This window comes from Pristiophorus japonicus, chromosome 1 (assembly GCF_044704955.1).
Source record: "Pristiophorus japonicus isolate sPriJap1 chromosome 1, sPriJap1.hap1, whole genome shotgun sequence".
Lineage (NCBI taxonomy): Eukaryota > Metazoa > Chordata > Chondrichthyes > Pristiophoridae > Pristiophorus > Pristiophorus japonicus.
In genome coordinates, this window is record NC_091977.1 from 71,501,444 (window position 1) to 71,514,031 (window position 12,588).

The window sequence follows — 12,588 nt, forward strand, 5'->3', positions numbered from 1 at the left end:
TCTTCCTGCAGTCTACAGCTTTCTTCTTCATTATCAACCACACAGCCGATTTTAGTATCATCTGCAAACTTCTTAATCAGACCCCCTATATTCAAGTCTAGATCATTGATGTCCACCACAAAAAGCAAGGGACCCAGTACTGAGCCCTGCGGAACCCCACTGGAAACAGACTTCCAGTCACAAAAACACCAGTCAACCATTACCCTCTGCTTCCTGCCTCTGATCCAATCTTGGATCCAACTTGCCACATCCCATAGGCTTAAACTTTCGTGACCAGTCTGCCATGTGGAACCTTATCAAAAGCCTTGCTAAAATCCATATACACTACATCAAATGCACTGTCCTCATCTACCCTCCTTGCTACTTCCTCAAAAAATGCAATCGAGTTTGTTAGCCACGACCTTCCCTTAATAAATTCATGCTGACTATCCTTGATTAATCCATGTCCTTCTATATGATGATTTATCCTGTCCCTCAGAATTCTTTCCAATAATTTCCCCACCACTGAGATTAGGCTGACCAGCCTGTAATTACTCTGTTTATCCCTTTCTCCCTTTTTAAACAAAGGTACCACATTAGCAGTCCTCCAGTCCTCCGGCACCATACCTAAAGCCAGAGAGGATTGGAAAATGATGGTCAGGACCTCAGCTATTTCCTCTTTTGCTTCACTTAACAGCCTGGGATACATTTCATCTGGGCCCGGGGATTTATCCACTTTCAAAGCTGCTAAACCCCTTGATACTTCCTCCCTCACTATGTTTAGTTCACCTAATATTTCACACTCCTCCTCCCGATAACAGTGTCTGCTTCGCCCCACTCCTTTGTGAAAACAGATGCAAAGTATTCATTGAGAACCCTACCGACGTCTCCTGCCTCCACACACAGATTACCCTTAAGATCTCTAATAGGCCCGACCCTTTCTTTAGTTATCCTCTTACTCTTAATATATTTATAAAACATCTTTGGGTTTTCCTTGATTTTACGTGCCAAGAATTTTTAATGCTCTCTCTTTGCTTTGCTAATATCCTTTTTAATTGCGCCTTTGCACTTTCTAGACTCTAAAGATTCCGAAGCATTTAGCCTTTGGTATCTGTCATAAGCCTCCATTTTTTTCTTTATCCTACCCTGTATGAACCTAGACATCCAAGGGGCTCTAGATTTGTTAGTTCCACCATTTTTCTTTAAGGGCACAAGTTCTAGCCACTCTAATGCTCTTTTGGATACCCCTTGGGGATCAAGGGGTATGGCGAGAAAGCAGGAATGGGGTACTGAAGTTGCATGTTCAGCCATGATCTCATTGAATGGCGGTGCAGGCTCGAAGGGCCAAATGGCCTACTCCTGCACCTATTTTCTATGTTTTCTATGTTTCTATGTTTTTTTTTATTTGCTGTGAATCAACTGAGGGATTTGCGTTTTGTACAGTTGTTCAGTTTTGAAATAAAAGCTTGTTCCACAAGGTTTCACCCATTGATTTACTGACCCACAAAAACTGTAGCCCTCCCGGAAAGCCGCCAGAAAATGAAACTATCAAAGAAGAACCTTGGCAAAGGAGGCGTTTGAAGTTCCGGCATTCATTTGTGCTGTTTTACACTTGTCATTCTCCATCTTCGTATGCAATAGAAACATAGAAATCTACAGCGCAGACGGAGGCCATTTCGGCCCATCGTGTCCGCGCTGGCCGACAAAGAGCCACATGGCCCTTGGTCAGCAGCCCTGAAGGTTACATATAAACCATTGAACAATGGCAGAAAGCATCTGGCTCAACCAGTCTGTCCCACACAACTGTGATACCCCATGCATTGCAACATTTTACACTCCGGAGCCATGCGATCTCCTGGGAGAGGCAAAAACCAGATTAAAAACCCAGGCCAATTGGGGAAATAAATCTGGGAAAATTCTTCTCCAACCCATCCAGGTGATCAAAACTAGTCCAGGAGATCACTCTGGCCATATTCGATTCCCTGAAGTACTTACCATTGTATCTGCACCAGCCAACAAGAGGTTATCCAGGCTAATCCCACTTATCAGCTCTTGGTCCGTAACCCTGCAATTGTGATTATGGAGACATGGTTCCAGGGTAACCAAGGCTGGGAACTCAACATCCAGGGGTATTCAATATTCAGGAAGGATAGACAGGAAGGAAAAGGAGGTGGGGTAGCGTTAAACATAGAAACATAGAAAATAGGTGCAGGAGTAGGCCATTCGGCCCTTCGAGGCTGCACCACCATTCGATAAGATCATGGCTGATCATTCCCTCAGTACCCCTTTCCTGCTTTCTCTCCATACCCCTTGAACCCCTTAGCCGTAAGGGCCATATCTAACTCCCTCTTGAACATATCCAATGAACTGGCATCAACAAATCTCTGCGGTAGGGAATTCCACAGGTTAACAACTCTCTAGAGTGAAGAAGTTCCTCCTCATCTCAGTCCTAAATGGCCTACCCCTTATCCTAAGATTGTGTCCCCTGATTCTGGACTTTCCCAACATCGGGAACAGTCTACCCGCATCTAACCTGTCCCGTCCTATCAGAATCTTGTATGTTTCTATGAGATCTCCTCTCATTCTTATAAACTCCAATGTATAAAGGCCCAGTTGATCCAGTCTCTCCTCATATGTCAGTCCTGCCATCCCGGGAATCAGTCTGGTGAACCTTCGCTGCACTTCCTCAATAGCAAGAACGTCCTTCCTCAGATTAGGAGACCAAAACTGAACACAATATTCCAGGTGAGGCCTCACCAAGGCCCTGTACAACTCCAGTAAGAACTCCCTGCTCCTATACTTAAATCCCCTAGCCATGAAGGCCAACATACCATTTACCTTCTTCACCACCTGCTGTACCTGTATGCCAACTTTCAATGACTGATGAACTATGACACCCAGGTCTCGTTGCATCTCCCCTTTTCCTAATCTGCCACCATTCAGATAATATTCTGTCTTTGCGTTTTTGCCCCCAAAGTGGATAACCTCACATTTATCCACATTATACTGCACCGGCCATGCATTTGCCCACTCACCTAACCTGTCTAAGTCACCCTGCAGCCTCTTAGCGTCCCCCTCACAGCTCACACCGCCACCCAGTTTAGTGTCATCTGCAAACTTGAAGATATTGCACTCAATTCCTTCATCCAAATCACTGAAGAATATTGTAAAGAGATGGGGTCCTAGCACTGAGCCCTGCGGCACTCCACTAGTCACTGCCTGCCATTCTGAAAAGGACCCGTTTATCCCAACTCTCTGCTTTCTGTCTGCCAACCAGTTCTCTATCCACGTCAGTATATTACCTCCAATACCATGTGCTTTGATTTTGCACACCAATCTCTTATGTGGGACCTTGTCAAAAGCCTTTTGAAAGTCCAAATATACCACATCCACTGGTTCTCCCTTGTCCACTCTATTAGTTACATCCTCAAAAAATTCCAGAAGATTTATCAAGCATGATTTCCCCTTCATAATTACAAGCTGACATGGACCGATCCTGTCACTGCTTTCCAAATGCTCTGCTATTTCATCCTTTATAATTGATTCTAACATTTTTCCCACCATTGATGTCAGGCTAACCGGTCTATAATTACCCACTTTCTCTCTCCCTCCCTTTTTAAAAAGTGGTAGAATATTAGCTACCCTCCAGTCCATAGGCACTGATCCTGAGTCGATAGACTGTTGGAAAATGGTCACCAATGCATCCACTATTTCTAGGGCCACTTCCTTAAGTACTCCGGGTTGCAGACTATCAGGCCCAGGGAGATTTCTCGGCCTTCAATCCCATCAATTTCCGAACACAATTTCCCGCCTAATAAGGATATCCTTCAGTTCCTCCTTCTCACTAGACCCTCGGTCCCCTAGTACTATCTGAAGGTTATTTGTGTCTTCCTTCGTGAAGACCGAACCAAAGTATTTGTGCAATTGGTCTGCCATTTCCTTGTTCCCCATTATAAATTCACCTGAATCCGACTGCAAGGGACCTACGTTTGTCTTCACTAATTTTTTTCTCTTCACATATCTATAGAAGCTTTTGCAGTCAGTTTTTATGTTCCCGGCAAGTTTTTTCTCGGACTCTATTTTCCCCCTCTTAATTAAACCCTTTGTCCTCCTCTGCTGAATTCTAAATTTCTCCCAGTCCTCAGGTCTGCTGCTTTTTCCGACTAATTTATATGCCTCTTCCTTGCATTTAACACTATCCTTAATTTCCCTGTTAGCCACGGTTGAGCCACCTTTCCCGTTTTATTTTTACACCAGACAGGGATGTACAATGGCTGGAGTTCATCCACATGGTCTTTAAATGTTTGCCATTGCCTATCCACCGTCAACCCTTTAAGTATCATTTGCCAGTCTATTCTAGCCAATTCACGCCTCAAACCATCGAAGTTACCTTTCCTTAAGTTCAGGACCCTAGTTTCTGAATTAACTGTGTCACTCTCCATCCTAATAAAGAATTCTACCATGTTATGGTCACTCTTCCCCAAGGGGTCTCGCACAACAAGATTGCTAATTAGTCTTTTCTCATTACACATCACCCAGTCTAGGATGGCCAGCTCCCTGGTTGGTTCCTCGACATATTGGTCTAGAAAACAATCCGTAATACACTCCAGGAAATCCTCCTTCACCGCATTGCTACCAGTTTGGTTAGCCCAATCAATATGTAGATTAAAGTAACTGCTGTACCTTTATTGCATGCATCCCTAATTTCTTGTTTGATGCTGTCCCCAACCTTACTACTACTGTTTGGTGGTCTGTACACAACTCCCACTAGCATTTTCTGCCCCTTGGTATTCCGCAGCTCCACCCATACCGATTCCACATCATCCAAGCTAATGTCCTTTCTTACGATTGCATTAATTTCCTCCTTCACCAGCAATGGCACCCCGCCTTCTTTTCCTTTCTGTCTATCCTTCTTAAATGTTGAATACCCCTGAATGTTGAGTTCCCAGCCTTGGTCACCCTGGAGCCAAGTCTCCGTGATGCCAATTACACCACACCCAATTACATCTGCACAGTTAATTCGTCCACCTTATTCCGAATACTCCTCGCATTGAGGCACAGAGCCTTCAGGATTGTCTTTCTAACACACTTTGCCCCTTTCGAGTTTTGCTGCAATGGAAGGATAGAATAAAAGGAAAAGGAGGTGGGGTAGCATTGCTGGTTAAAGTGGAGGTTAACACAATAGTAAGGAAGGACATTAGCTTGGATGATGTGGAATCTATATGGGTAGAGCTGTGAAACACCAAAGGGCAGAAAACGTTAGTTGGAGTTGTGTACAGACCACCAAACAGTAGTAGGGAGGTTGGGGATGGCATCAAACAGGAAATTAGGGACGTTTGCAATAAGGGTACAGCAGTTATCATGGGTGACTTTAACCTACATATTGATTATGCTAACCAAACTGGTAGCAATGCCGTGGAGGAGGATTTCCTGGAGTGTATAAGGAATGGTTTTCTAGACCAATATGTCGAGGAACCAACTAGAGAGCAGGCCAACCTAGACTAGGTGTTGGTAATGAGAGAGGATTAATTAGCAATCTGGTCATGCTTTGCCCCTTGGGGAAGAGTTACCATAATATGGTAGAATTCTTCATTAAGATGGAGAGCGCCACAGTTAATTCAGAGACTAGGGCCCTGAACTTAAAGAAGGGAAATTCTGATGGTATGAGACGTGATTTGGCTAGGATAGACTGGCGAATAATACTTAAAGGGTTGACGGTGGATAGGCAATGGCAAACATTTAAAGATCACCTGGATGAATTTACAACTATTATACATCCCTGTCTGGCATAAAAATAAAACAGGAAAGCTGGCTCAACCGTGGCTAACAAGGGAAATTAAGGATAATTTTAAATCCAAGGAAGAGGCATATAAATTGGCCAGAAAAAGCAGCAAACCTGAGGACTGGGAGAAATTTAGAATTCAGCAGAGGACGACTAAGGGTTTAATTAGGAGGGGGAAAATAGAGTATGAGAGTAAGCTTGCAGGGAACATAAAAACTGACTGCAAAAGCTTCTATAGATATGTGAAGAGAAAAAGATTAGTGAAGACGAATGTAGGTCTCTTGCAGTCAGAGTCAGGTGAATTCATAATGGGGAACAAGGAAATGGCAGATCAATTGAACAAATACTTGTGTTCTGTCTTCACTAAGGAAGACACGAATAACCTCCCGAAATTACTAGGTGACCGAGGGTCTAGCGAGAAGGAGGAACTGAGGGAAATCCTTATTAGTCAGGAAATGGTGTTAGGGAAACTGATGGGACTGAAGGCCGATAAATCCCCAGGGCCTGATAGTCTGCATCCCAGAGTACTTAAGGAAGTGGCTCTCGAAGTAGTAGATGCATTGATGGTCATTTTCCAAAATTCCATGGATTCTGGATTAGTACCTATGGATTGGAAAGTAGCTAATGTAACCCCACATTTTAAAAAAGGAGGGAGAGAACACATGGAATTATAGACCGGTTAGCCTGACATCGGTGGTGGGGAAAATACTGGAATCAATTATTAAAGATATAATAGCAGTGTATTTGGAAAGCGGTGACAGGATTGGTCCAAGTCAGCATGGATTTATGAAAGGGAAATCATGCTTGACAAATCTTCTAGAGTTTTTTGGGGATGTAACTAGTAGAGTGGATAAGGGAGAACCAGTGGATGTGGTGTATTTGGACTTTCAAAAGGCTTTTGACAAGGTCCCACACAAGATTAGTGTGAAAGATTAAAGCACATGGTATTGGGGGTAATGTATTGACGTGGATAGAGAACTGGTTGGCAGACCAGAAGCGAAGAGTGGGAATAAATCGGTCCTTTTCAGAATGCCAGGCAGTGACTAGTGGGGTGCCGCAAGGTTCAGTGCTGGGACCCCAGCTATTTACAAAATACATTAATGATTTAGACGAAGTAATTGAATGTAATATCTCCAAGTTTGCAGATTACACTAAGCTGGGTGGCTGTGTGAGCTGTGAGGAGGAAGCTAAGAGGCTGCAGAGTGACTTGGATAGGTTAGGTGAGTGGGCAAATGCATGGCAGAAGAAGGATAAATGTGAGGTTATCCACTTTGGTGGTAAAAACAGAGAGACAGACTATTATCTGAATGGTGACAGATTAGGAAAAGGGGAGGTGCAACGAGACGTGGGTGTCATGGTACATCAGTCATTGAAGGTTGGCATGCAGGTACAGCAGGCAGTTAAGAAGGCAAATGGCATGTTGGCCTTCATAGCGAAGGAATTTGAGTACAGGGGCAGGGAGGTGTTACTACAGTTGTACAGGGCCTTGGTGAGGCCACACCTGGAGTATTGTGTACAGTTTTGGTCTCCTAACTTGAGGAAGGACATTCTTGCTATTGAGGGAGTGCAGCGAAGGTTCACCAGACTGATTCCCGGGATGGCGGGACTGACATATCAAGAAAGACTGGATCAACTGGGCTTGTATTCACTGGAGTTCAGAAGAATGAGAGGAGATCTCATAGAAACGTTTAAAATTCTGATGGGTTTAGACAGATTAGATGCAGGAAGAATGTTCCCAATGTTGGGGAAGTCCAGAACCAGGGATCACAGTCTAAGGATAAGGGCTAAGCCATTTAGGACTGAGATGAGGAGAAACTTCTTCACCCAGAGAGTGGTGAACCTGTGGAATTCTTTACCACAGAAAGTTGTTGAGGCCAATTCACTAAATATATTCAAAAAGGAGTTAGATGTAGTCCTTACTACTAGAGGGATCAAGGGGTATGGCGAGAAAGCAGGAATGGGGTACTGAAGTTGCATGTTCAGCCATGAACTCATTGAATGGCAGTGCAGGCTCGATGGGCCGAATGGCCTACTCCTGCACCTATTTTCTATGTCTATGTTTCTAAATCATGGGAAGCTATCGCATAGTGAGCTATTAAAGCACAATATGGAATTCTGGTAAATCTGAAAAGTTAACATTGCATCCTGGGAAAGCAGGACAAAAGATTATTCTGCACACCATAAACCTATGTGGGGAAGCAGCCCTGGAGCCATAAAGTACCATAAAACTCTCTCCCAGCCAACACAAGTTAACAGATGAATCCTTTTGTTTGCAAAAACTAATCAAGTGGGTCTGCAGAGAAAGTCTTATTACACCATGAAAGCCAGCTTCTGGCTTTAGCTGTGTTTAACTTGCTATGGATGTTAAGAATGTTCTGACAATGCTGGATTGTTTTCTTTTTGATACAGTTCTGGTTCTAATTCTTTAATGTCATTTTTAACATTATTTGTATTGGAATTATGATTTCATTCTAAAATATCATCCATTGTTGTTGGAATCTTCACATGTGGAAAAAAAATCCTTTTTTTGTTGTTTACCTGATGAGAGAAGTTATGTGTTTACAACTTGTAATATAGTGGCCAGGATGTTCTGATTTCTTATGCAAGATTTTGACCATACATCATTTCTGATATATGTCAGTCAAAATTTATTGGCAGATTGAAAGGGACCCACATTGCCCAGTTAATCCTTCTTTATTGGACAGTAAGGTTCGAACCTGGAAAAGGGGAGTTTCAGTGAAATTTAAGGTGTAAAAAAACCAACAATAATAAAACATTCCAAAGTGTAAAAAGAGCCTTTCTTTGTCTTTTGCCAGAGAGGAAAATATGAAGAGCTTAAGAGTGGAAGTCTTAACATTAGTAGTGGTTCTATAACTTGTGGAGTGTACTGCCGTATTGTGCTTCTCAGGCTTCCAACCATGGCATGAGCCTAACAGCCGGGTAGTTGGGCCAGAAAGAGAAGGGAAACTAGGAGATGGCTACAGATGGTGACATACGTCATGCCTCTAATGGGAGGTACCATGTGTGTGCCTTCCTGCCAGCCCTCAGATGTCTGCAGATCTGGCAGAAAAAAGCTAGGGCCAGGCTGCCTTAGCAGCAGCACAGGAGCTGCAGCAAGTGCCTCTGTGATCTTTGAGACCAGGCCAACAAATAGAAATGTTCTTTTCTGATCCTGTACAGTCTATGTTCCTATGGGCACTGGCGCATAATGGGGATGCAGAGGTTAGTTGCATATGTCTCATGATGTACCATAAACATAGTCGCTTGCTTGCTTAAGAGAGACGGGGAGGAATTTATCGACGTTATTCCTGAAATTGTCACAGGTTTTTTTTCTCTTTTTTGCTTGCCCCAGGAATTAACATTATTAACGATTGGAGAGAATGGTGCAGAAGATGCTAATTAAATAGGATGAGTATTGATGGGCCTGATGGTCTTTTCTCAATCCTATTTGTATATTTGTATGTGCTTACTGCAGCAGCTATTCTTATGATTTCCCACAATGACAGTGCTAAATTACATATCTTTGTTCAAACACTTTTCCAACAGTTCTATTCATGTTCGTAGCTTTGACAGCATCAGTCCCTTATAAAGCAAAACCTCCATCATTATTCTCTGCCATGTAAGTGTTGGCGTACTCAAGTTTAACAATGAATTCCTAATCGTGTTATGTCACTCACAGAGAAATACGTGGAATGCCCACCATATCCCCCCATTACTTCTGAAGGCAGGAAATATCATGCTGTCAGACCAATACATACGCTACAGGCTACGCTACTTGGTAAAATGTATTTATAGTTGAAATAATATACAGAAACAAAAGGATACAGCAAGATACTGATAAGGTTCAGTGACCAAAATTGAACAATGGGGTTAATTGTCCAAATTCACAGTGCTGAATCGTGCTCGCTGGGCATGCTACCAGGATTTCCTGTCCATTAAACGTTTGCAAACTTAGCTGACTCATTAAAGCAAAACAACAAAAGAACCCCAAATTCTCACAGTGCCCATCAGTGTGAACTTAGAAACAGGTAAATTACGTGGAAGAACTCTTCACAGAGGCCTAAATATCTACTTAGGGACAAGATGAGCAGGGAACGGACAGCCCAGAATGTGTGTGGATTGGAGTTTTCTTTACACTCAGGCAATCAAACTTTAGTTTGAGGGACAATGTGTGAAATGACAATTCTGGGGTTGGGGGCGGGGGGCGCGGCTGGGGTGGTGGCTAATAGTCTGATTTTGAAATATTCCCAATATGATAAATTCCCATTCTTTTCTGTCACACTGGAGAGAGGTGCCAGGGTAATGGTTTAGACTCACACAGCCAGCTGAAAAGAGCTTTTGTAGCAGAATGAAGAATGGCAGTGTGAGAAAGGGGTCGAAACAGAATCAGAAAGTAGAATGAATTTGCATCACCAGCACTCATGCCTCTAAACTATAAGGTTTACTCATGGACATATAACTTAGACTGACATTTTAGTGCTACACTATTCGAGGTGCTACTGTTTGGCTGACACATTAAATTGAGCCTCCATCTACCTAAACTTCAGATGGACATTAGATGTGTCATTATCTGAAGCAGACAAGGATTTGTCCCAATGTCCAACGTCCCTCCCTCAACCAACATCAAAAAAACATCTCATTGCCGTCTGTGGGACCTCACAGCGTACAACATAACTTAATTTGCTTGCATATTTCAAAATAATTCATGCGTGAAAAGCCATGTGATAAGGTGCTAGATGGATATACGTCTTTCTGTCTTCCAGGTTGTGATATTTTCCTCGTTCCCTTGATATTGGCCTTTTTAAAAATTGTACATTTGGGGTAGTAATCTTGTACAGTGTTGAATCCCATGTCCATGTATAACGTGATTTGGGCTCTGACATGAGGTTTCACCCTTGCAAAACGTGAAAGGGAATGAAGTGATTACAAGAGAACCTTGTTTAATCTTGGGGTTCAGGTGACAAATCGCTCCAGCTTTGCCCTTGTGGCTGATGTCATGTGAGCCCCCTCACTGAAATGATTTTCTTGCAATGATACTTTTTGTATTGAGCATTTTGCTTAAGCTCTCAAAATCCTGGCTGCCCTGCCGCCTCTTCATTCCCGTCTATCTGTTCTACTCCCTTTTCCTGATCTCGTCAGTTACAGGAAGTGTGTTACTGACATTTCCACATCGGATCAACTCCACGCCACCGCCCCCCTCCCCCCCATCAATGTTTTTCTTCCAGAAATAACAACAGAAAATGAACAAAGATTGCAGTAAACCCAAAGATGTGGCGAGCTGAGCCAACAGCAACGAGCTGTGCCGCAGTGCCGGACAGACGCTCGGTATTTACCTTGTCCGGGCTGGGTTCTTTGCCGATTTCTGGTTCTCAGGCATTTGCGGGCTGGGTTTGGGTTTCATCAGGCTCCACTTGAAAGTCAGCTTTCCACTGAAGCTGCTGAGGAAGTTCCAGCAGCTCACACTTTTGCAGGAAGCCTGACGTCAGGACTCGCATGTATGGATAGTATCTTGTTCCAGGACAAGAACTAACGGCAAACTGGCGATCTGGCGAGACGGTTGATTTGTAAAAATATACACACGTAGAGGAAATAGCAGAAGAGCAAAAGCCCCTATTATTAACTTAAGCCAGTGAAAAGAAATTTAATATTTTCAAACAATTTCCGTTGCAAAACACGTTTGTTTTAATCATGGTGTGCTGTTTATTTGAAAATGACAAATACTTACTTTTCCAGAAACAACTTATTTTGCTGAAAATTAAATACAGTTGTATTTTGACAGAAAGTGGCATAGTGGGTGATATTATAGTCTTGCAAATGATTCAGCGGTGAGCTATAAGATGGTTCCTTGGCTTAAATAGCCTTAGTTAATCAGATAAGCTTCAAGAGCTAAGTGTATTTATAGCAAGAGACAGAAGCGACCTGATAGAGATCTATAACATAATGGAAGGGCTGTATTGCATGCGTATAGATAGATTATTTCAATTTGACAGATTGGGAGGACATGAGGACGTACATTTAAATTAACCAAAAGTAGGAATAGGCTAGATTTTGTTTTATTCGTTCCTGGGATGTGGGCGTCGCTGGCAAGTCCAGCATTTTTTTTTATTCGTTGCCAATCTTTCCAATTCTTTGTCAGATCACAAACGCCACAGGTCACCTTGCACACATCAAGGATCACCCTGCGCCAATGCTCTTAGCCAAAAGGCCTAGAGCCCAAGCACCGTTCCTGGAAGTACTGCAATACCAGGTTCGTGCCATGGAGGTGGATGGGTCAGGCCCCCCACACACACCTCCGCAGAGATGGATGGGTCAAGCCACTCCACCCACCTCCTACAGCATTTATTGCCCATCCCTAACTGCCCTTGAGAAGGTGGTGGTGAGCCGCCGCCTTCAACCGCTGCAGTCCTTGTGGTGAAGGTATTCCCACAGTGCTGTTAGGGAGGGAGTTCCAGGACTTTGACCCAGCGACGATGAAGGATCAGCGATATATTTCCAAATCAGGATGGTGTGTAACTTGGAGGGGAACATGCAAGTGATGGTGTTCCCATGCGCCTGCTGCCCTTGTCCTTCTAGGTGGTAGAGGTTGCGGTTTTGGGAGGTGCTGCCGAAGAAGCATTGGCGAGTTGCTGAAGTGCATCTTGTAGATGCTACATACTACAGCCACGGTGGTGGAGGTAGTGATTGTTTAAGGTGGTGGATGGGATGTCATTCAAGTGGATGTTAGGTGGTTTTCCATTTCCCAAAGAGTAGTGTGCCTATGGAATGTGTTGCCGGCTGGTGTGATGAGTACTGACTCTCTATACACTTGCAAGAGGGAACTGGACTGG

At 43.5% G+C, this 12,588-nt stretch overlaps 1 protein-coding gene across 1 annotated transcript in view; it reads right to left on the reverse strand.

Moving 5' to 3' along the window:
• hacd4 (3-hydroxyacyl-CoA dehydratase 4) overlaps positions 1-11,207 on the reverse strand; it is a 56,028-nt gene extending 44,821 nt beyond the window's left edge. Inside the window, exon 1 of the mRNA XM_070881062.1 lies at positions 11,095-11,207. Within this exon, the coding sequence (XP_070737163.1) occupies positions 11,095-11,162 (68 nt within the window). The 5' untranslated portion in view covers positions 11,163-11,207. The remainder of the gene's footprint in view (positions 1-11,094) is intronic.
• Between the last annotated feature and the right edge of the window lie 1,381 nt (positions 11,208-12,588).